The following is a 24,504-nucleotide window of genomic DNA, read 5'->3' on the forward strand; positions in this document are numbered from 1 at the left end:
ATTTATCATCCGGAAATGTCGTATGCTTACAATAGATACTCATAAATCACAGTGTATACTGCATATTATCTAAAAGTTTTAATTATATATTTATTTATTTATTTTTTTTTCAATATTTGACAATATATACCATATAAATAATACATCACATTTTGCAATTGTATAGTTTCAGAGGCAGTAGCGAAGAAGAAACTTTAGACAAAGTCGAGCAATCCCCTATGATTAAGAAAGGGATATATGGCTTCGCTGTGCTTGCGATATCTGTCATTATTGAAGAGCTTCCGCTTGAAATTTTTACCTTCCTCATCGTTGCCCAACATGGTCTCAATGCTCGCGTTATTTGTGGGCTCGAGCAGAACTGCTGACATCACCGTGGATGTGGTTGTCACAGCCCAAATGGAATCGTTTAGCAGCATTATGTGGAGTTCTCTTAGAGTGGGAATGTGGCGCGGATACTTCAGCAGCTCGAGGTTTCGTTTCAGTTCGTCGTGATAAAAGCGAATAAAGTAATCGAATTTCTCAAGTTTGATATCAAAGTTGGGCGAGGATAACAGGAAGTAATATAGATCCTGGGCTGGAGTGTTAAAGTTTGATCGCTGGAAATCGATGAGGAGAGTATCGATAATCTGTCCTTGTGAATTATAGGAAAACATCACATTGTTTGTCCAACAGTCACCGTGATTCATCACATTGAACTGCTTCTCATCGTACTCCTCCGCCTTGGATATCAGTGTAAAGAGGTTATCTAGTACATTGACCTTTAAAATAAAGGAAATAGTGGGATTGTGCTTTTATCTGGACATAATCTTGATTTAAACTTACCACTTTTTTGCCATAAAGTTCACTACCCTGGAATTTTTGAATCGCCTCAGCCGCTAGTCCCATAAAACTTTTATTTTGCTCACTTTCGAAGATTGGACGAGTGTTCTCATTGTGCAAAGCTTTGTCCAGACAATCAGCATACTTGCCTTTTGTTACATACCATTGAGCAGAGGCTGCATGCAATTTGGCCAACTTTGCTAACACATGTTTCGTTTCACTTTCGTTCAACCCCTTAAGGCGATCCGCATTCTTATAGCCCGCTGGTCGCAGGTTCTCAAGCAGGATGTGGTCGTCCTTTGGCGAGTTCTGGAACGTATAGCTTTTGGGGCCAAAGACAACTGGCTCTCCAGCCTGCTGATAGAGTTGCTCCAGCTGTGGTATGACATCATAGTACATGGCTATCTCTTTTTTAAATGTGAGCATCAAGTCGAGTATCGCCTTTGAAGCGGCTCCAGCCGGTGGCACTTTTAGCATAAATGAAATGCTGGATTTACCACCCGATACTTTGAGGTAGTCAATATCCACCGAGAGCATGATTGAAGAGTAGTTATCACCAGCTTCTGTGGCTTTTCGCACAAGGAAACTTTGTATATCCTTATAGTCGGTTATCTCTGTTTTAAGCAGAGTCTTAAAGAAGTCGATGCTGACCCAGTCAGGGGCCTCAGGATCCACATTGATCTCAACTTGATTTGGTGATTCAGTTGCTATCGCAGCAGGAGTCAATCCTGGGAGTTCTTCACTAAAAAAGGGATTTATACGTTTGAGATGCACAATCAAGTGATCATAATCAGCTGAGCTGTAGGACTTACTAGGTTTCTAGGAGTCCTCGATTATCCAGCCAAGGTAGTATATGTTCAATATAATGCTGGTAACGTTTGTTGGAGTACATCATATTCTTAAAATCAGACCCAGATTCAGTGTCTGCAAAGAAGTTCTCAAAGGTGGCCGATTCAGTGGGATCCAGAAGAACCACGGGCAGCACCATATAGACTGCAGTGATGGCCCAGCTAGCGTGTTTAGATAGCTGCATATGCAGTTCCCATAACTTCGGCTTGCGTTCAGTGTATTCAAGTAATTCCAGGTGCTCAATCAGCTGGTCGTGGTAATATTTGATGAAATAGTCAAAATGCTTCAGCTTATAATCAATGTGCACAGATGTCATTATGAAATAGAGCAAATCTCCGAAAGGATGGCCATAGTGTGGATTCTGGAAATCCACAAAGAGCATTTCGGAGAGATCTCCATTTGGTGCGATCTTAAAGAGAAGATTGTTGACCCAAGAATCACCGTGGTTGATAACATTGAATTCATTGGGGTCGTGGTTGCCAATGGACTTAAACAGATCTTTAATTTTACCGAAATATGCTTCCTAATTGATAAAGGATATTAATTAAAATAATATAAAAAAAAAAGAAATAATGGATCAGTGGTACTATACTTACCATCTTGTCATGGTATTTTTGACAGTCCTTGAAGTTCTTCAAATTACTAAGGAATCTTTTCTGTGTTGGTACCATCATGGCTTCTAGCATCGCCAAGGCAACTTCAATATTCTTCCCAAACATTCCATACATAAGTCGCTCCGAGATACCATAGAGGTTCTTATAATGTGCACCCGCAGCGTGATATTGTGCCATTTTCTTAAGAACTACTTTGGTCTGCTCAAAATTGAGACACTCCAAACGATTGACGTTCTTATAACCTTCTTGACCCAGATCGTACATTAACACTGTATTGGCAAGTCGAGGCTCTTCTTTTACGCTCTCCTTGAACTGATATGCTCTCGGAGCAAATCTTATGTCTAGCCCCTTTTCTTTGTACAATTCCTCCAGCTTGGGCAACAAATCTATATAGGCTTCATTCTCAACGACAAAGAAATTTGAAACGGCGAGCATTTGTTCCATTTCCGGCGATTCGTGTGGCACTTTCATCATGTACGAAACGGACTTGCTGGATTTGTCTGAAAAAAATAAATTCATTACCAAAAAAAGACACAATAAAGTTAGTAAGAAAGTATGCAAAAATCACAAGGAACAATCCAGACATCAAAGTAATAAAATGAATGCTACTCGTTACAATAACAATATTTGCAAGTACTAATAGTTGCGAAATCATTTGGAATGGACTATTTGTAATGAGAGTAAATTTTTTTACTAATTAAAAAATTATTTATCTGAAGCCAATGTTTGATAAATTGAATCATTAAAAAATAATTTATCTGAACCCAATATTTTTTAATTATTCAATTTATCATGCTTCTAACCTGCACAAAGTTGTTAGCGAAAAATTATTGATTATATATATACCTGTCTTTCCGCATTCAATCCTAGATATTTGAGACTATAACAACATTAGACACTCTAGAAAATGTAAAGCATTATCTACAGACTAGTCAAGTTTGGTAAAAATAGTAATCGTAAAGTCGGAAATTCCACACAATAATGACATACATATGATAATTTGATTACGCTTGGGCTATAAAGATTAAAATTGTATGAAATCAATACAGTATTTGCGTCGAGTAATGCGTAAAATAATGTGTTTTTATCCATAGCGACAATAAAGTTATATGACTGATTTACGGTTTCAAGTTAAGATATATTATGTACACCATACTTGACCGTAATTTAGTTATAGATAGACTAGGGACAATTATAAAATGGTTATCTCAAGTTGAGATAAGTGACCATAACAAACGATTACGCTCAAAATTTCTTTGTCGATAATAATGCTATATATAGAGCACATGAATTTAATTGCATTTTAAAATAAAATTCTAATTTGTGACATCATTAAAAGATTAGCTCTTCACATACCTGATAATTCAACATCTAAGCTCACTCTCAGCATTAGTGTTGCATAGTTCTCTCCGGGGTTCAAAGCGGGTTTTATGTGAAAGCTTTTGATTTTTTTTCAAAGCTTGGAACAGTCTCTCTGAGTATTTCCACAAAATGCGACTCTTTAATCCATGTGGGTACCAATTTAATATCAAATTCTGGAACTGGCGCGGCAGGGGCAGCGGCTGGAGAGGAATCCGGTGTAACGATCTTGCTCTGTGCTTGAGAGTCATTCGATTTAGCGGTAATGCTTCTCTTCTGCGCCTTAGGTTCTTCACTAGCCACATCATACTTGTGCTTGGACTTCGAATTAAATGCACCCATTGTACGAGATCTAGGTACGTCTTTTCAACAGGTCGAATTAATTTCAACTGAGGGAATGCGTTAAATAGTTTGTCGATATTTATACCCGAATATCAGTACTGATAGCATTTATCGCTGATAACAAAATTATTTTATCAGTTTGCCCCCGAGAGACTGATGCAACAGGTGTTTTTCGAAACTACAAACTGAAAAGTATTCTATTCACATGGTGCGCATCAGTTTAATGCAATTAAAAGCTCTCTACAGAACTAGTACATCTGCGTGGGGGGGGGCTTTAAAATCATTCATAAATTCTCCAATTGCTGGTTGCTTGAGGGTAAGCTATATATATACTATACTTAGTATCACTTAATTTTATACAAATACTGTGAAATAGAAAATGTGACGCAGTTAAATACCCTGTATACGGTAAATTCAAAAAGGTGGCTTGACAGATTAGATTAGTCAAAATTATTACAACAAAATGAAATCTTCAACTTTGTAATGACAACGGCCTAGTTGACTTATACATTTCTTCCTTGCAGCATATTAATTTTCTTTGTAAATGGTTATTGGTAGTTAATGTGAACATGAAAATATTAAAAATTGTACAGGGCATTTTAATGTTTGCTTTAGGTCTACAACAAATTGATTAGGAACACACAATTTGAAATTAATGTTTATCAATCGTACTCGTTTACTCATAATGACTTTAACTTTGTGAATACTTCCCAAGTGGGTGACAATCACAGCCACAAGCGATAATAGCATGCAATAATTTTATTATAAGAACTAGTTTAACATTTGTAGATTGGAATGAAGCGAACTAAATTCTAATACTCTGAAAAATACCAGTTTCTAAAATCAAGAATATTCAGCTTAAAATTTGTGTTTTAAATTCTTAAAATAAGATCAGTTAGTCCAGCTGTCGCCAACTTCTCTTCATTGCAGTCCATGATGTACATATGTATGTATTTCGTAAGCAGAGAGATTAACATACAACTGAATGCGCTAAATAAAAAATTAAGAAATAAATAGTACACAAAAAAACAATAAAACATAATGTTTTTTTTTTTATTTGATTATAAAAAGATTTTTGGTCGTAAAACTATTAAATTTTTTCTCTTATAAACAAGAACTTGTGTCTTACATCAAATGTAAGACCAGAAACTTGATTTTAGAACCTCTTTTCTTTCTGTGCAGCAGTAAATGTCGCTGATCGAACATATGATTCAAATAATTGTATTATTAATCAATCATTTGAATTATTTGTTCCAATAGGAGTTGAAGTTGGCAAAACGATTTAATTTCCGACTCATATAAACGCACCTATATCTTTATCGGTAAAAATAATACACACTCAAGTCATTTGTGTTGTTAAATCTAATCATAAGAAAGTACTTAAAGAATTGCAGCTTTTATATTCTTAGTAGACTCTTAGGAAAATTGACAGATTAAAACAGTTTAAATTTTTGTTCTGAAATACAACAAATTTTATTAATAAGCTTTTTTATATGTATTGATATTGCTATGTATATTGTCCTTCCAGAAGTGCTCTAATCTTTACATTTATGAAATTGCTGCGTCGAGTATGATCATTATACTTTTATTCTTCTAACAGACCCCGGTTGTCTAGCCATGGTAATATTTTCTCAATATGAGTCTTATAACGGCTATTGGTGTACAACATGTTCTTGAACTGGGCACCTTCAAGTGCTTCTTCGTTGGGATCCAGTAGAACAATTGGCAGCACCATAACAGAAGCTGTAATTGCCCAGATGCCATATTTATACAGCTGCGAATGAAGTTCCTTTAAGGTAGGCATTCGCTCCGAATAGCCCAACAGGAGCAGGTGCTCAATCAGATGATCGTGATAGTATTTGATGAAAAAGTCGAATTCCTTTAATTTGAGATCAATGTGCACAGAAGTCATGATAAAGTTGAGTAAATCCGTTGAGGGGTGTCCATATTTTGGCAATTGAAAGTCAACAAAAATTACATCGACTAATTCCTTATTCGGCCCAAATTTGAAGAGCAGATTATTAATCCAACAATCACCATGATTAATCACATTGAACTCATTGGGATCATAGGTACTTAGTTTAAGGAATTTCTGACTCATTTTGGAGAAAAGATGTTCCTAAAAAGACATTTTGAATTAATTTCGAAGTTGTTCGTTTAAAGTGCAATTAAAACTATAGTCATAATTACAAATTTGTCATAGTATTTGTCGCCATCCTTAAAGTTTTTAAGATGACCTAGAAACATTTTCTTAAAAGGTCCCATTATGCCGTTCAGTATGGTGAGGGCTCTCTCCTTGCTGGAACCAAACATGGGCTGAGTAAAAACGTCTGAATAGGGCCCATGAATGACACGACAATGTGCTCCGGCTGCATGGTATTGTGCAAGCTTGCGAAGTACAAACTTGCTCTCCTCCATATTAAGGCAATCCATTCGATTGAGGTTTCTGTAGCCATCCTGGCTTAGATCATACATTAGCACCGAATTCGCCAATTTGGGCTCATATTTAAGGCTCTCTTTGAACTTGTAAGTTCGTGGAGCGAACGTGATGCTTACACCTTTGGCCTTATAAATGTCCTCGAACTTCGATATTAGTTCAGTATATGTTGCATTCTCCACAGTAAAAAAGTTGACGGTTTTTAACATTTGTTGCATTTTGGCCGATTCATGAGGCACTTTCATCATGAATGACATAGGCTTTATGGTTTTATCTAAACATAACAATTGATTTGATGTTAGGTTTAAAAGGTTAAGTTACAAATTTCCTTATATATCTCACCTGTTAACTTTATATCAATGATTACTCGCAACATTAAGGACGAATAGTTCTCGCCTGCACTTAATGCTGGTTTCACCAAAAAGTTCTCAATTCTGGCAAACTCGGGAACATTTTCTTTTAGAATCTCAATAAATTGGGACTTGTGTATCCAGTCGGGTACCAACTGACTATCAGAATTTTTCTGATACTGATTTTGGATCTTGTTCTTTCCATCCTTTCTGGTGCACAAATCGGAACTATTTCGAAGCTCAGTTAAATGCTGAGGCTTCGAACACTTTTGACCCATGGCCGACATCTAAAAACGTTTTCTAAAGTTGTTTAGTTGAAAAGACAATTAAATTTAATTATAAGTTCATTTAAACGCCTCTATTTATAGTGACGGATCAGTTTCCACTGAAAGCATTGCAATTTTCATCCTTCGATGAAATTGCTATTGAACACATCGAAAGATATGGTGATAAGACGGACACAAAAATTAAGTTGTCAATATTTTAGATATGTGCGTATTTTAATATTACTTTTTTGTTGTAAAAGCTCCTAGCCAATGTACAAAGTGCAATTTCAATAACAGTTTTGTGTAAATACTTACGAAATCGAGTGTCTTTTTTTTTTAGCTTTCATGTGAGCTTAGAATTTGAAGAAAAAGTTTCGAGCTTTGACCATCATAATGGAAAACTATTAATTGACTTCATTCTCGTTCTTTTCTTAGAAATCGGACTCATTTTCTTTCGATTTAATTTGACCAAGCTTTTACCATACTAATCCGTTGTTTTAATAACCGAAATTCGTATAAGTGTTCACATTCACACACAGTTTATTTTTCCATTTTCAACAAAAACAAAATATGAATTTTACAAAATGAATAAAGTCGAAATAAATTGATAGAAATGCTTTCCCTGTCATCTGATTTAAGTAAAAATATAAAGCATTGAACTTTCAAACCACATTTTTGGTAAACGCTTTGCTCACTACATTTGTATTACTTCTACAAATGTTGGTATAGGTCGCTCTTATCTTTATGACTAAGGGATTTTTTATATGAAATAATAGAAACGTTTTTTTTCTTTACATGCTATTTAAATTCTACAAAGTGAAAGAAATTCTTATTTTTTTTGGTCACTCCAATTAACTCTTTAATTATAAATCAATTGTTTATTTTTGACCTAAATATTTTAATATTTAATTTAAAAGTCCGCGGTTGTCCAGCCAAGTCAAAATATTTTCAATCTGTGTTTTATAACGTTTATTAGAGATTTTTTTGTTGAGCACCCTCTGCACTTTTCTTCTGTTAATCTAATCTAATAGCACTACAGGTAGAGCCATATAACTGCCCAAATTCCATATTTGAATAATTTGATATGAAGTTCCCTAATGGTAGGAATTGGTTGTTCGTAGTCTCAAAAACGCAGATGTTGTATGTGTTGATAATGATAATAACTTAAGAAATAATCGTAATTTTCTAGTTTATAATCGATGTCCACACACGTAATGAAAAAATGCAAAAGATCAGGAGATGGGTGACCGTATTTGGGTATCTGAAAGCGCAAATTATCTAGATCTCCATTGGCTTTAAATTTTAAATGCAGATTATTTATCCAATTATTATTATTTATCGCCATAGATTAGAATATAAAATTCTTAAGGTTCGTACTTATTCAGTATTGCAAGAGTACTTTTGAGTCCGTCGAAAACTTTAACCTGGGGAAAATATATACAATATTATATGACTTATTTTGTTTAATTTATATTGATTATCAATTTCATACATAGTCCTTGGAGTTTTTCAGAAATAGTCTCTGCAGTGGCTCTAGTATTTTTTTAAACATAACCATTGATTTTTCTGATTCCAGTCCAAGCATACCCTGCATTAGACGGTCAGTATAAGATCTGTAGACTGTAAAATACTGGACTGGCGCTGCAGTTGAGCCATTTTTCGCAAAACAAACTCTTATAGCCATCCTGGCTCAGATCACACATGATCACTGTATTTTCCAGCTTGTGCTACAATTTTGAACCTATTGTAAGGAGCCAAGCTTATACCCAGCCCTTTCGCCTTGTAGAATGCCTTGAATTTTGATAGAATGAATAAATAGGCTTCATTCTCAATAATAAAGAAGTTTGATGTTTCAAGTAATGCATGCATATTATCGGAGTCAAGGGGCAGTATTATCTAAATTAAAGAAGAACATATATATTGTAATCTGCAGGGTAACTTCCTCCAATATTCCTCTGACCTGTACCACCTCGATGCGAACTCTTAACATGACGGGTGCATGTTTGTCACCATTTAAGGATTTTCTTAAATTGCGAATGATTGTGCCAACATGGATTGTTACAGCATCAGATATGAACCCACTTTTGATCGATGCTTTAAAATTACGCTTATAATTCGAACTTTGTCAATTCCTGGGGGCGTAAGTGGGCGTGGTAAAAATTTGAAACAAACTTGATGACAAAAATATTGTAGCTCTATCTCTTATAGTTTCTGAGATCTAGGTTTATATGGACAGACAGATAGAAGGATAAGGCTATATCGCTTCAGCTGTTGACGCTGATATACTTTATAGGAACGGAGATGCCTCAATATGCCTGTTGCATACATTTCCTGCCGGGACAAAGTTATAACACCCTTCTACCCTATGGGCAGCGGATATAAAAACGTCCGTGCAAAGTTTTTGCGACTTCATTTCGTTCCGCAGTTCCCAGCACAAAACAATCGATACTCCGGATACTGGAATGTATGTATGTAGATGTCACATCAGCACTTCCACATTCGAAATAATAGATAACCTATTATTCTGGACTCATATCGACAAAATTAAGAGTAGCATCAAGAACGATAATTTAAAAAAAGAAACATATGTATGTTATGCATTTCCTCGAGAAGAGAAATAGTATAAATTAATATTGTGGAGTCCCAACACTATATGTTAAATTTAAAATAAAATAAAAATGTTGCAATAAAATTGCAATAATATGTACTTTCGATATTGTTGCCATAGATATAAATATTTGCTTTTTAACTTTTCCGTGCAAAAATTTAGGGTGAAACAGGATCCTAAAAACGGTTGTGGAACTTGCAAATTTGCAATTTGTCTAAATTTAAAGATTATGATTGGCCACTCACAAAAAAAAAAATTGGCGCGAACGCATGTAATTTTTTCTGTGAGTGTTACCTTGAAATTGTAACAAAACAAAAAAGCTTAAACATGGAATTTATTGGTTAAGGTATGTAAAAAAAAATTATTAGCACTAAATATTGTCCAATCGTTCAATGTGTTTTTGGTATGTTTTAGGTCCCTGGTCCCTGCTAACAAATGTATAATATTTGTGTTTCTGTGGTGTAACTTGTGAGTCTAGGCCAGTCGATGCAATTTTAAAGCTGAATGTTATTAACTAAACTGTTATTAAATACTGGATGTCATTTGTGGTTTGTCATTCAACGTTGCTTGATGTTTGGAGCGACAACAACCGCCAACAAGTTGCTGTAAAGCAGTAAAGCAGTTTGCAAAATTTCGATTAAACTGAATTAAGTGATGTTCGGCAAAACTTAGTAAAAGATAAGCTTAAGCAGTTTATCATATTGATTTGTCAAAATGCAACAGAATGCTCGAATGCAAACGAAAAGCTTGCGCAATGGCTTGCAACCCCGTTAGAAATTGAGTTTCTTTAGCTGATGCTCAATGCGAAACGCATGTTCGTAAACGCTTGACGTATGTATACTAAGGCACGACCAAGGTTAAAGAGAAAATTTGCTTCTAAACTGGTCAATGAAACAGAAAATTCAATATCACTCTTGTTGCATGCCTTCTTGAACAATTTTTATGTAATTTTAATTGCTACATATTGTAAGTATAAGGTATGCCCATCAAAACTTAAAGTACCAAATTATGGAAACCTCCGTACTTCCTATTCGAGCTCTCGGCGAAAATGCGTTAGAAGCGCGCAATAAATTATACAAACGCGAAAAGCTTTCCCATGCAAGAAAAAGCAGCCGCCTAAATACTATGTCAGACGTGTTTAACAGAGCATTGGATTCCTCTGACCCACTGCTTTCTACTACAGATCTGAAGAAAACCGATTAAACCATTAAACCATAATAATGGCTACCGACAGAAGTTACAGCTCTTTTGGAATTTCCTGATATTGAGCTTTCAAGAACCGGGGCATGCTAAGACAAAAAAAAAGAACGGAGATGATGCAATCGAAATTTTCGGGCTGGATACCTTAGAGTTGGAGGAACAATGTATACAAAGGTTCATTGTTTTATCTTCAAAAGTGGTAATAAACAAGTAGTTTTTTGTAGTCTGTAGAGAAAATAAAAATGAAGTAACTTTAATATATATTAAAATTTCATACTGTTTTTACTACAATTTGTACTCTACAATAATATAAACTAGCTTCAGTTTTGCTTCTTTTCATATTCAAATAATCCACGATTGAACGCCCATGGCAAAATTAGCTTGTAGTGTTGTATAACTCGAGGATTGCCGAACATTGTGTTACGGAACTGATTTCCTTCTTTCTCTTGATCCATTAGTGTATCCATGTTGGATTTCTCATTGGGATCGATCAGCACAAGTGGCAACAATAGAGATATAACTGGATAAGCTATAATAAAGTTTGCAGTTTTTGAAACAATTCTATTTTCCAAATATATATAATATATTAATTGTGACTTACCCCAATCTCCATGATTGAAGATCGCAATGTGTAAATCCCTTAATGTTGGCAAGTTCTTAGAGTATTGTAAAAGTTTCAAATTTTCAACTAGTTTGCTGTGGTAAAAAGATATTAAATAATCAAATTTCGAGAGTTTCAGATTAATCGAAACAGAGGAAAGTATAAAATAAATTAGATCTTGAGCTGGCGAGCAATAGCGACTCATTTGCAGATCTATAAAGTATGTTTCGGAAATCCGACCACTTTCATCGTATTGAAACATAATATTATTGCAGTAGAAGTCTCCATGGTTGAGGCATCGAAATTCATTGTCGAATTTTGCAGCAAACGCCTGATACATATCAGGTGCCCTTGATGTGTAAGATTTCTGAAAAAAAGTTATTACAAAAATTAAAAAAAATTTGTCACATTTACGAGTTGATTTTTGTTACCAATGCGGATGTCAAGTGTTCTGCCTCAAAGAGAGGAAGAGCAGCAATGAGGGAGTTGGCTTGGGTATCGCGAAACTCTTGAAATTTGTCCTCTTCACTGCAAAGATTTCGATCGTAGAGGTTCGGATATGGTCCCTTTAGCTCATAATATACTGCCGAAGCTGCATGGAACTGGGCTAATTTTTCCAGCACAATTTGGGTATGATCCAAATCTAAGCCTATTTGACGATTTGTATTTTTAAAGCCTCGATTACGCAAATCCTCCAAAACGATTAATTCTTCTGCTTTTTGGCTATGCAGTTCATAGTACTTGGCGCCAAAACTAATTTTTTTATTGGCCTTTGCATACATTTCCTCAAAATGTGGCACATACTGGCTATATGAAAGCTTCTCCTTATCAAAAACCTTCCAGCTGGCAATCATATCCCGGGTACTCAGAGTTGTTGGCAGTAGCTTAACAATGTATGATGCAGATACTTGGCTATCATCTTCAAATTAAAATATTTTTAGTATTATTGTTTTCTTCTTTTATAATATAATTATTACTACCTTCAATATTTACAACAAACTTTACGCGCAGTACCAAAGTGGTGAAGTTTTCGCCTTTGGCGCAAGTTTCTTCAATAACAAATTGGTCAATGCTCTTAAAATTCGGAATATCTTGTTTTAGAAATTCTACAAACAAGTGCTGGTCTAACCATTCCGGAGACTCTGGTATGTTTCGTTGGTGTTCCATTGTTTGTTTGCTACCAAAAGTTTGATGTTAACTGAAAGTAATATTTCGACGCGATTGGTTTATATGCTTCGTGCTTTAGTTGCAAAAGCTTTGTTTTCATTTCACAATAATTTCAAATCGAAGGCAGTTAGTAGGTATACACACTTGGATACCCTGTAATACAATATGATCTACATGAACATATTCGTTTAACAATTTGAATTAAAAAATATTAATGATCTAAAGTCACTACCACTTTTAAAACATTAGCAATTATTAACTTAATGAGGTTTAAATACATCAAAAAGTTTATTCTTAATGATACAGTCTATATTTTTTTTAAATCCTATACTATATTATGATGTGCTTTATTCACAATCATATTATTAATCTTAATTGCATATCACACAACCATTACATACAATATAACCCATTACCACAAGAGATCACTCACAAGGTATTCGTATTTCGTGCAAGCATTTAAAGCTTTTTTCTTATCATACACCGCTGCAAACTGACTAGCGAAGTTTATAATAGCTTTCAAAAGCTTTTTGGTGATGAACTTAATTACGTATTCTCTTATAATTTTGCTGAGAGATCGTATACAATTCTAATCTTGAAACATCTGTTCGATTTGGGCAAACTTTATGTCATGTCAGCGATATACAATATATTGAATTTCAGCATAACAGGGCTAATGAAAATCTCGATAATTTTGCGCAAAATGTGCCGAAAATTGTAGCAAACTGTAATCAATTTGTCATAGATATTTGACATGGGCACAATGAATTAGAAGGAGGGGGATCATTTTTAAGGGATGCCCTACTTCATTGTTAGTATGTGTCGGTTAGGGATTCTTCTTGGCAAATGATTTACCATGGGAAGCATTTAATGAACGACACGTGGCTAGTCAAAATATAGTGCTGCAACAAGGTGATCCAATTTACAATTATGTAGTTAAACATCTAGTCAATAGATGAGTTAAATCTCTAGTCAATACTTCTCAGAAATTCACACTCAGCAGGTGGTCGAGTCAAAGTACAAATTGATGCTTATTTGACTTTGGATATAAGACTAATCACAGACACGTGAACGCACTTCATAAGCAGAAGTCAAGCGATAAGCCCACCCCTATGGAATGGGGTAGCAAATAGATGTGCAATATAATACGGCATGAAGTGTCACGAATTCATCAAAACATATTGCAGCACCAAAAGACCAAAGCACCAAAACAAAAGCAACAGCAACCACATTGCAAAAGGGTCGCAACATGTTACAGTATGACGAGGGTTGTCTCAGCTTACTCTCAGGTATTTCTGTCTATTGGGCCCTTAGTGCTATGTTTTGGGTTCAAAATTAATTATGAGATCTGAAAAAAAGGGGAAGCTAATCTGCGGAAACTGGGCGTTGAACGCAAATTCCTCGGTATTTAGGCAGGACTATTAGGGAATGAAGTTTGTATATATTCGAATTTGTTGTACCCTGGAAAATACGTATAAATCTATAGATATCTCGAATTAAATGCAAATATACGTGTATATTCATATACGTATTTATAAATCTGAACTAAAGAAAATTTCATAAAATTAACTTCCCTTTTTTGTATACAGTAATAAAAGATAGAATAGAATTGCATCCTCGGTGGTACACTTGTTTCGAAAAAGCATCTGAGGGTTGTTGCAACAATCGTCATAGTATTCTTGTTCATTTTATTGGAACATTAGTTTGTTATTATTAATTTTACGGATTGTTAGCGAAGTCCATTTTTTTCGACTGCTTCGCTGTTACATCGGCATGTGTTGTGGATCTGCCAGCTGCAAGATTTCACACGTAAATCACGCCTAATAATGTTGTTATGCAGAGAAACAAGTTGTGGTTACAGGATTATCAGGTTGATGTTCGTTGAATTAGTTTGATTTTGCTTAAGCAAAATAAGTTTTAATACAACATAATAGGCTCCGTTTCAACTTCAAAATAAGCGCGATTCTCCATCCAGGGAAGTAAATTCTTAATTTCTTCCGAATAATTTTTCGTCCTGAACGGATCTTCAATGTCAGTAGATTCAAAATCAGCTAGCACTATGGGTAATATTTCCATTACCACCTGGAAACCTACATAAACATGTAAATAAGATAAGTGGATTAAAAAAAAATTAAAAATTAAGATGAATAGCTTACCCTCATAGCCATAATTCAATAGATCTAGCTGCAGGTCTGTAAGCGTAGGTAAATTTCCCTTGAACTTGAGCAACTTCAAATTGATGAGGAGCTCATCGTGATAATACCTCAGGAAAGCATCAAAGTTCTCAGTTTTCTCGACAGGTACCGTCAGAAGTATCTCAAATAGATCATGTGCAGCAGATCTATAGCTGGAATTACCGAAATCAATGAAAACTACATCCTTAACTTCGCCAAAGGCATCGAAACTGCCAAGAATGTTGTTGGGCCAACAAGCTCCAATGGAAATAACATTGAAAGATCTTTTCAGATCGGGTGTGTCAATACTTCCTGGTAAATTTTTTAAATAATATTTCTGCGAAGTAAATGATAGCTCAGTCCATATTTAATTTTTTTAATTCTTAGTAGGCAATACTGACCACTTTATCCTCATAGTGCTGAAGACCATTTGAGCGCAAACTTTCGCTAAACTTTCGCTGCAACAAAGTTTTACGTTGAATAATTTCTCCATCTGTTTCGTTCCCTAAATTCCGTTTTAATTGGGCCTTTAAGTGAGTAGGAGTCAATTGAAGATAACACGCAGTAGCCGCATGATAAGCAGCCAGTTTGGAAAGAATTGCCATCATTGCAGATTTTCTCAAACCTTTAGGCTGAATGATAGTCCGATAGCCTTTGGTCTGCAGATTTGCCAAATACAGGTGATTTGATCCCTTACTGCTATGATTATCAGGGCTGAAGGTTATTTGCTTGCCGACATTCTTATATAGGTTCTTGAGTGCTGGCAAGACCTCATTGTACATGTGCAGCTCTAATTTAAAGTTGTACGGCCTTGGAAACTTTGGTGTGCTAGAAATACTAGTTGTCTGCTCGTTTGATTTTACCAAGTAATTCAAAACTTGTGTGGAGTTGTCTGTTTATTGAAATGAGCGGTATCAGCTGAAGTTATAATTCTGGTTATCGACTTACTCACCAGTTAATTTAACTTGGATTTGCACACTCAGTACATTTTGTGAGAATATTTCCGATCTGCTAACGATCTTTATAATATCTTGAACTTTTGGATTACTTTCTAATATGAAACTCTGCAACTCGTGCTGATTAAGCCAGGTAGGCAGTCCTCCGATATCCTTGGACACCTGCGATACAAATGCTGGCTTGGACATGTTCGTTGGCCTTTCAATTCACTACTGACCTAATACGTGCTAGATAAACACGACAATCTAACATTCTACTATTTGTTATACCCGCTACCCATAGGGTAGAAGGGTATTTTAACTTTGTGCCGGCAGGAAATGTATGTAACAGGTAGAAGGAGGCATCTCCGACCTTATAAAGTATATATATTCTTGATCAGCGTCAACAGCCGAGACGATATAGCCATGTCCGTCTGTGTGTCTGTCCGTCTGTCCGTATGAAACACTGGATCTCAGAGACTATAAGAGATAGAGCTATAATTTTTTTTTTCGACAGCATTTGTTATGTTTGCACGCAGATCAAGTTTGTTTCAAATTTTTGCCACGCCCACTTCCGCCCCCGCAAATTAAAAAAATCGAATAACAAGCTTAATTTTAAAGTTCCGAATTTTGGTATATACAATAATAACTATAGTATTTATGATTTCTGAAAATTTGGTTGCGATCAGATAAAAATTGTCGAAGTTATTAAAGAAATACTTTTGTATGGGCAAAAAACGCCTACTTACTAGAGGTCTTAGTTGCTTTGGCTGCCAATCTGGTATATTGTGCCGTCTATGGTATATTTGGATTACCGTACTATGTCGATATACCAATTATACCATTCGGTATATTATTTTAGTATTTTTGCAGTATACTTGGTATATTTTGAGAAAATACCGCAAAATATATTTATTTTATTCAAAATGGGTAGCGGGTATCTCACAGTCGAGTACACTCGAATGTAGCTTTCTTACTTGTTTTTGATATGGTAAGATTACTTGCAATTTTTACTGATAATGAAAAATGCTTTGAATTCTTATCAACTGTTATGTTAACGCCAGTCAGTCATATCTTTAATCGGACTAAGAAATACCAATGTATTAATAAATATAGATTTTTAAAAAATATAGATGCTTACTAACATTAATAGATATTATATTTTCTTACACCAACTATATGATTTTTATGAAAAAAAACACTCTAGAATGTAAAGCCAGAATATACGAATTTAAACGTACTCAGATCTAGATTGAAAAGTAAATTGCAAAACTTGAGATAAGAACTTTTCGACCCTAAAAAAACTTCAAACAAGAATTTCTTAAAACAAGAAAATTCTTCTTCTTTCCAGATTAGAAAATTCTTAAAACAAGATTTAGTTCTTCAATCATCGTTTTAAGATTAAACATGTTACAGTGTCCTCCACCGTACCCGACACCCATTTTCAATAAAATCATATTCTATAAATATACGAGTACCACAAAAATATAACTACTTTAAAAATATACTGTAGAGTACAGACTGTGTCAGACAAAGCATGTAAGATCCTTTTCCAGTAGGCGTTATTTTGGCATTTCTTAAATAACATCCACAATTTTTATCTGATCGAAACCAAATTAACGTGGAACCATAACCAAAAATAACAACTCTAGCTCAAAAATTATGCTTGGCGGGAGTAGGCTTGTCAAAAATATATAACAAAATTGATTTCTGTGCAAACATGAGTGTTGTCAAAAATCAAGCTGATTCGAAAATTTCAAATCATCAACAGTTGACGTTTTTTTTTTTGCTTTCTGCGTTGCTATTACTTTTGATCGAAGAATTTCGGAAGTCGGCGGCAGTCTCAGTCGCGATATTCAAACGCGTTCGGCTTGTTGCCACTTTTGATTTTTGTCTCAGCTGCTTACGATCAGCACCGCAAGTTGAAAAAGCAAAAGCGACAGATGCGTGAAATTCACTGTCACGTTCGTTTGCTTCATTTAATATTACTTGTAATATTACAGTAGTTTGCTGCTATACTCACACGTAGTCGTCTACAGCACCAGGTGCAGTGTGTAAGTATTTTGAATATAAACCGGCCGAGGGTTTAGCATATGCAATATATGCAAAAATTCTTTTTAAAACAATAGACTGTCGAATTTAAAAACGTACATAATAAATGAGCACAAATTTGATTTAAATTTGTTAAATCTTGAAAACATTGAATCATCTTTTTTCAATTAAAACCGCGTTTATATTGGTTGAAAATAAAATAACAAATTTTGGGATTGATTTAGTGGAAAGGGGAGCCGAAAATCTTACCGCCGAAGTGGTCAAAGGTCTTGATAAATATAATATTCATTCCATAACTTATGATAACGGTGCAAATATACTTAAACCAACTAATATTTTATCCTTTGTTTTTGAACAAAATATTGAAGTGGTCAACGAAGAGTGCACCAACAACGATTATTTACAAACAGTTGACTAATTTAAATAAACTTATTTATTAATAGGTGATATTCAAGATTGTCGTTGTGGCTGGTTCTTGACGTGATGCAATCATTGGACATACTAATGTACATACTCAATTGTAGAAATATGACAAAATACATTAGAAAAACATCTAATGGTTAACGTGAATTGTTTAATTTAAAAAAATTTTAAATGGTACAACTAGATTGTCTAACCAGATGGGGATCTACTTACACGATGCTAAAAAACTTTTTGGATGCTAAAAAATATTTAAACTAAAATAATTCGAAATTTTATTCTTGATTTTAGCACGTTTTAAATGTGTGTTATTTATTTTTAGCATATAATGATGATAATGATAATTTAGTGCAGTACACAGGACTACACTCAAAATTAAATTCATTGATACCGCATAGTCAATCTCTTAAAACCATAAGGTGCAATATTTGTAATTCAGAATTCTTATGTAACATTGTTCTATTCTCACATTTCAATATACATACATATCTTTAACTTTAAGCTTAAATATCAAAAATTATAACAGAAACTTCAGAGAATATTGGAGTCATTACTCCTAGGTCTTGGGAAGCTCTAGGTTAGGCTGTGGTTGTAAGGCGAGGCAAAGTCACGCTGATAAGCCGAAGGATGTAGATGATGTGGATGCATTGGAGGCCCTGGAGCAACATTCGAAGGATGATGATGTCCGTTCATTCCACCGTAGATATCCGAACGTGATTTGTGGGAGTTGGAAGGCGTGCCACTTAGCAGCTCTGCCATAAAGCCAATATACGTTATTGCCAGACGAAGAGTTTCGATACGAGAGAGTCGTTTCTCATATGCGAATGTGGGCACTTTGCGTCGCAGCTTATCGAAAGCTTCATTCAAATTGAACATGCGACGGCGTTCTCGAATGTTGGCGGCGCGTCTTTGGGCCATGGATGCAACTCGACGACGAGTTTTCTTGGAGGAAGACGAAGAAGACCCATTTGTGCGCCCATTAGTACTTGGACGTTGATTAACTAAAGGTGCCACCTGAGATCTTTGCCACAGTGCTGTTGCAACTAAGCTGGTTAGCAATTTTTACAATTGATTTGCAGATAAAACTTACACAAATCAGAACAAGGGAATCCAGCTATAAGTTCTTGATACGGCACTATCGGCGGCGGTGGAGGGGCCTCTTGACTCCACAGCGGCTGAAATGGTACATCGGGCATATAGGTGGGCTGGTCGCTCGGATGTTGCATCGTTAGAAGTGACTGCTGTGCTTGACTGTTCGAATTGGAATAAATTCAGATTGTACTGACTACGTCCAGTAGGACTTATTGGATTTATACCAACCCCTTACGGCTTGTAAGCGCATCTGTGACAGGTCGAGTATGCGGCCATTTTGGATTGGCAACAGATTGAGACACTCTCATTGGCTGATAGACAAACAGGGTTCATTGCAATCAAATAGCAATATGTGTAATACACATTGTGTATGTATATCAGGTAGGAATAATCTAGACGTTATCAACAGTTACAACTAGTATCTTAAGTGACAGATTTAATAATACTTGATAATTATATTTTGAACACTTAAAATTATTTACGAAAATATTTGCTTTTGCAAGATGACAACCCTCTACAGCCCGTTCACTGTGTGAAGAAAGTGAGTGCTTTCTGTTGGTTGTTGTATTGGCTAATCTCGCATTTGTCTCACAGATGGCGCTAGCATTCGGTGCGGTCAGGTATTTAACAAGGTAAAAGCACTAAAAGAGTTTAGCAATTATTATTATACGCATTTCATAAATATTTCATGGGATAAACTTATTTTTTTTTTATACATTTATTTTCTTAATTCATAACTTTTGTTAATAAGATATTTATTCGGAAATTTGCCATTCGCTGTACATTGCCGTCTCTGACAATAGAGCTGCTCATAGTTGTGTAACTAAGAATCTTAAAATAGTTATATTCATTGTTATTGCTATTGTGGATTTATAAAAAAAAGAAGTATATAGTTTGTTTTTTTGCGTAATTGCAGATAGATGGTTTAGTTTCAATAGCATTAGTGTAACCCAAGAACAGCAAAGCGCTGCGACTGAAACCCCAGAACCTCTTCGTCTCATTTAAAAAATTAAAGTTTCAAAGTAACGCGCAGCTGAGTTAATAAACTCATTTCAGTAGCAAATCAGTTTTAGTTTTTAAAAGTACGTATTCATTTTAATATACTGTTGGTCTTAGGTTAAACGCACACTTATTTTCGATTAAATTAGTTTTAGCAATTTCCACATAGCTTTTAGCAACTTTATTTTAGATTTGTTCGGCAGAATCTGGCAGCACCGCTACGCGCTGCGTCCGATGTTCGAAATTCGAAATCAGTATGCCACTGAGCGGTTGTTGTCATGACTTGGGGTGCTATTTGGGCTGCTTGACATACACTGCATTCATTTCAGTGTGATAACAAAATGATCAGTATATTAAAATAACCAAAAATATTGTTACACTGGAATCAGTAATTCAATTCTTGACATATCTACATATATATTCTTTGGTTCGGCCGCATCATCTCTTAAGCGGCTGCGTGTAAGAGAGGGACGACTAATACGCTGTTTACTCTAAACTGCATTATTGAAATTACTGTTAAGAAGAATCTTCCGACGCATCATTCCATAAACGGCTGCGTGTAAGAAAGAGACGCTAATGGAGATGCATCATTGATCAATTTTGGCGCTTTAAATTTATTTTCAAATTGCTTTGTAATTTAAAAAGTCGAAAAATAAAACCAAATAGACAGAGGCACGAGAAAATGAATGAAAATCACTGAGACGATCAATTTATTGACTTTGTATAGAAATGTAATCGTTTCATAGCGAGTTACTTATTATGATGTAAAACGGAAATAAGTTGAGTTTAATAATAAACAAATAAATTGATTATAAAATTAAATTATACTTATAAAATGAAATAAGTACCGTAAAATTTTTTAAATTGCGCATTTTCTTCAATTGCCCTTAATATTCTTCTTCTTGACAGAGTTTGCTTACTTAAACAAGTACTTACTTACTTTAATCAGCCAGAGTTTGCTTACTTGTTTAACTTTAATTAGCTGTTCGCGTGATGTGACTTTGGTGTAAATACTTGCATCATTGAAGCAGATTCTCTTGGTCTAAATTTATTTGGTTTTATTCCTCAAAACATTTTTATTTAAATTAGTTATTATTTCACAGCTAGTATGTTATTTGATTGTACTTAGACAGACGGCCTAAATAAAATGAATCGCGAAACCAATTGTGGAGAAATTATAAAATATGGGGCAACGTCAATTTAGTCCTTATTAAAATCTAGGAGGATTTGGCATTGTTTCATAATAACTGAAACTTGGCGATGCAGCATAACTGTGATACTTGCTCCTTATTATAGATCCGTTTTGTACGCCAATTTCCAAATAATCTTTAACTGTCTTTTTTAATTTATATTGTTGGCGAGCTGTGCCCTTCAAATTAACTCTACAAGCTCTCAATAGTTGTGTCGCCGTGTGCGGCTTATTTAGTATCCAGAGACATTTAGCCATCTGCTGAACGGAAACTTCCATCCTATCGTTCCTATTCATGCTTATTTAATTAGAGGTGTAAAACAATACAATTTTGTACAAAAAAACTAAAAAATTAAAATATTTAGTTTATATCAAGAATATTTTTCATTTTGACAACAAAATACTAGTAAGCTCAATAATTATATTGAATTCTCTTTTAAAGTGTATGGGGTTCATAAATTGTGTTAATATTTAATAAAATTAATAATAGGCTATGAGTTTCGTCTTATACCTACCGTAGTTTTAGTATGTCGTTTCATAGCTACATACATATCATACCTAAATGCAAGTAAAAAGTTATCAAAAAATAATAAACTATTCAACAACATCCTATGAATAAAATGCAGTCCAGTGATCTCCTGCAGCTTCTTCGGGACCATAACAATTAAATCAAGCAACCCCGTTAACAGGAATGAAAGTGCACGCATCTGTGTGCAACTCTGGTGCGATGACTGCAATTAAAAAAAAAGATTTGGGCACCAGTGTTTAGTTTAGTGTGTAAAACAACAAGCAGCGGTTTTTCCATTATTATTATTAAAAAACTCGGTAAAAACACTTTGAAAAAGAAAACTTAAAACTACCTAGCTATTGTTGATCAAACAATCTTCCCTCGTAATGACCGCGAAGTCATCAGTTTCCCCAAACTTCTTAGATTTCGAGCTGTTGTAGTTTTAACCAATAATACTCAAATCTGAAAAAGAATAACAATTTAACATATGTATGCATTAAGATGCAAATCTGATTTCCGTCTAATTTTTCTGAGAAGGTAAAAGCAAAGTTTCGCAACTGCATGTTTTAAAATGCTATTATTCGTTTTTAATATGACATCTCTAACCATGCCGTCGATACACGAATGGGAATGCGGAGCATCCAAGAAAACCATGTGATGAACACTTACCAACAGGCTCGAAGTGAATATATTTAAAACGTAGTCAGAAAGAATTCGCAATATATCCCTTTAAGATTTACGTCCTCGTCAATTGGCGGGTGTTGTGCTGAACGGTCCAGCGCTGATCGTTTTCGTCTATCCTGTCAGTTGCAGCAAGTAAGTATCAAGGTTTTGTTATTATTCTCTATTAACAAGCCCTGCTGGCGCTTAGAATACTTTGATTGTGTATGAGGAGATTTTAAGAGAGTGAAAGAGCACTGAGTGCTTTTTAATTAGTGAAGAGAGTGCCTGTCACTCACTATATAATCGCTTCAACATTTTCTCCCCCTTGCATTGGTGAAATTTAAAATTAGTCGCATGTACCACCTCAGTGTAGAATTCTGGGTCATGGACAACAATCTCTTACCCGGCAGGATTACCTTCAGATACACTTCTACCATCAAGACCGACGCTGATACCGATGCGGAACTTGTCAGCTAACACAATGCTGCTGAAAGAACATGACCAGGCTGGCTAGTCGTAGTGGTCGTTGATGCTCGAAGCCGAGTAGAGCATCGTAGTCATGTTGTCTTCTTCATCGCCCATGCGAGTGATAGAGAGGCCCATTGCCACTGCCATTGACTCTCTAATGCAGCGTACAGGATAATACGGATCCAGAAGCACTCGTCCCTCGCCAGGACGGTTGAAATGCCAAGATGATAGTCTTGATGGATGTGCTTTGCGAGATTATTGAACAAAATTAAGGAAGCCCCACGAACGTTTTGCCCGCCGTACCACAAACCGTGTAAAGGCTTCCAAAAACCTTTTCGCTGTGAGATCCCTATTAGCTTTGAGGTAGGCGGCCTTGGCGATGAAATATACGAAGACATACACATAACCCTACCCACTCTTGTAGCCCCTTCTAACGTAGCCTTTACTGTCGAAGCGACCTTAGTAGACTACGCCGTAAACGGTCGTAAAATGTCGTGTAAGGGTCGGCCGTGTCATTGGACATAAGTCGCATCACATTAATGCTTCGTGTCACACTTAGACACATAAGGCGTTAAATGACATTCTTATGGTCGGACCGACCATTCAAGAAGAGCTGTTTTCGACTTAGCTTCGTTTTCGATTGCATAAATATGCATTAACGCCCGACAGGCCAATAACGCCAGATCGAAATTATCAGCTTTCAGTGTGGAGAAAAGACCCATTAGATTGAGATTATTTAGATTAAATACCGTAATCTATGGCACTGCGCCACCGCCATTTTTGGTCATTCGGTGCAAAATCTTCGCACCCATGGCAGCTGACGTTATCAGGCAAGATTTTTACGTTGACGACATGTTGACTGGTGCTGCATGCGTCGAGGACATAAAGACAATTAAGTCGGAAGTTTCGCAGATACTGCTAGAAGTAGGTTTGACCTTGCGAAGTGATTATTAAATGCTTTTAGGTTCTCCGCATCAAACAGTACACCAAAGCCGATAACAATCTCCGAAACTGACGCAAACAAGGCTCTTGGTGTGATTTGGTTGCCAAGTGAAGATGTGGTCCATTTCCGGATCGACGATTCATTCATGGGTCGTAGAGCGACAAAAGTGAGCATTCTCGATGTCTGGAAAACCTATAACTCCCCAAAACAGATTCGTCAAGCTGGACTCCAGCGAGGACTCCTTTCAACCAAAACAATCTACACACCAACCATTAAAACGATGCCGCAAAGTTGATTCAGCAAGCCCGAAGGAAATCTCAGCCATTGATTGACAACCAACAAAGGTAAGACACCAAACTCAATATGTGTAATACACATTGTGTATTAATATCAGGTAGGAATAATCTAGACGTTATCAACAGTTACAACTAGTATCTTAAGTGACAGAT

At 35.5% G+C, this 24,504-nt stretch overlaps 5 protein-coding genes and 1 long non-coding RNA gene across 8 annotated transcripts; 1 reads left to right on the forward strand and 5 right to left on the reverse strand.

Annotated features, from left to right (window-relative positions):
* Positions 1–119: 119 nt before the first annotated feature.
* On the reverse strand, positions 120–4,047 carry LOC132785675 (uncharacterized). The gene is made up of 5 exons (XM_060791872.1): positions 3,639–4,047; positions 2,265–2,782; positions 1,632–2,191; positions 823–1,561; positions 120–758 (listed from the first exon to the last, which is right to left on the reverse strand). Exons 1-5 carry the CDS (start codon positions 3,670–3,672, stop codon positions 195–197), a joined length of 2,415 nt encoding a protein of 804 aa, XP_060647855.1. The 5' UTR covers positions 3,673–4,047; the 3' UTR covers positions 120–194.
* A 164-nt stretch (positions 4,048–4,211) lies between these two features.
* LOC132786795 (uncharacterized) lies at positions 4,212–9,687 on the forward strand. The gene is made up of 3 exons (XR_009632481.1): positions 4,212–4,299; positions 8,970–9,189; positions 9,245–9,687. It is a non-coding gene; the product is annotated as an uncharacterized LOC132786795 (long non-coding RNA).
* On the reverse strand, positions 5,448–7,676 carry LOC132786794 (uncharacterized). 2 transcript variants are annotated; one of them, XM_060793450.1, is made up of 4 exons: positions 7,352–7,676; positions 6,763–7,057; positions 6,174–6,694; positions 5,448–6,102 (listed from the first exon to the last, which is right to left on the reverse strand). In XM_060793450.1, the coding sequence occupies exons 2-4, from the start codon at positions 7,055–7,057 to the stop codon at positions 5,569–5,571; spliced, it is 1,350 nt and encodes a 449-aa protein (XP_060649433.1). In that variant the 5' UTR covers positions 7,352–7,676; the 3' UTR covers positions 5,448–5,568. The 2 variants fall into 2 exon arrangements, with proteins under 2 accessions (XP_060649433.1, XP_060649432.1); XM_060793449.1 differs by having other exon boundaries at positions 5,449–6,102; positions 6,763–7,070.
* Positions 9,688–11,091: 1,404 nt separating the features above from the next.
* On the reverse strand, positions 11,092–12,643 carry LOC132785458 (uncharacterized). The gene is made up of 4 exons (XM_060791567.1): positions 12,426–12,643; positions 11,877–12,364; positions 11,446–11,812; positions 11,092–11,373 (listed from the first exon to the last, which is right to left on the reverse strand). The coding sequence occupies exons 1-4, from the start codon at positions 12,610–12,612 to the stop codon at positions 11,165–11,167; spliced, it is 1,251 nt and encodes a 416-aa protein (XP_060647550.1). The 5' UTR covers positions 12,613–12,643; the 3' UTR covers positions 11,092–11,164.
* Positions 12,644–14,217: 1,574 nt separating this feature from the next.
* On the reverse strand, positions 14,218–15,964 carry LOC132786551 (uncharacterized). The gene is made up of 4 exons (XM_060793100.1): positions 15,739–15,964; positions 15,188–15,678; positions 14,769–15,123; positions 14,218–14,702 (listed from the first exon to the last, which is right to left on the reverse strand). Exons 1-4 carry the CDS (start codon positions 15,929–15,931, stop codon positions 14,530–14,532), a joined length of 1,212 nt encoding a protein of 403 aa, XP_060649083.1. The 5' UTR covers positions 15,932–15,964; the 3' UTR covers positions 14,218–14,529.
* A 2,515-nt stretch (positions 15,965–18,479) lies between these two features.
* LOC132786552 (protein Fer3) lies at positions 18,480–21,816 on the reverse strand. 2 transcript variants are annotated; one of them, XM_060793102.1, is made up of 4 exons: positions 21,221–21,816; positions 19,514–19,677; positions 19,284–19,444; positions 18,480–19,227 (listed from the first exon to the last, which is right to left on the reverse strand). In XM_060793102.1, the coding sequence occupies exons 2-4, from the start codon at positions 19,591–19,593 to the stop codon at positions 18,767–18,769; spliced, it is 702 nt and encodes a 233-aa protein (XP_060649085.1). In that variant the 5' UTR covers positions 19,594–19,677; positions 21,221–21,816; the 3' UTR covers positions 18,480–18,766. The 2 variants fall into 2 exon arrangements, 1 of the variants encoding a protein (XP_060649085.1); XR_009632451.1 differs by lacking the exons at positions 18,480–19,227; positions 19,284–19,444; positions 19,514–19,677 and adding an exon at positions 19,737–20,737.
* Positions 21,817–24,504: the final 2,688 nt, after the last annotated feature.

Source organism: Drosophila nasuta, chromosome 2R, assembly GCF_023558535.2.
Source record: "Drosophila nasuta strain 15112-1781.00 chromosome 2R, ASM2355853v1, whole genome shotgun sequence".
In the NCBI taxonomy this organism is placed as follows: Eukaryota; Metazoa; Arthropoda; class Insecta; order Diptera; family Drosophilidae; genus Drosophila; species Drosophila nasuta.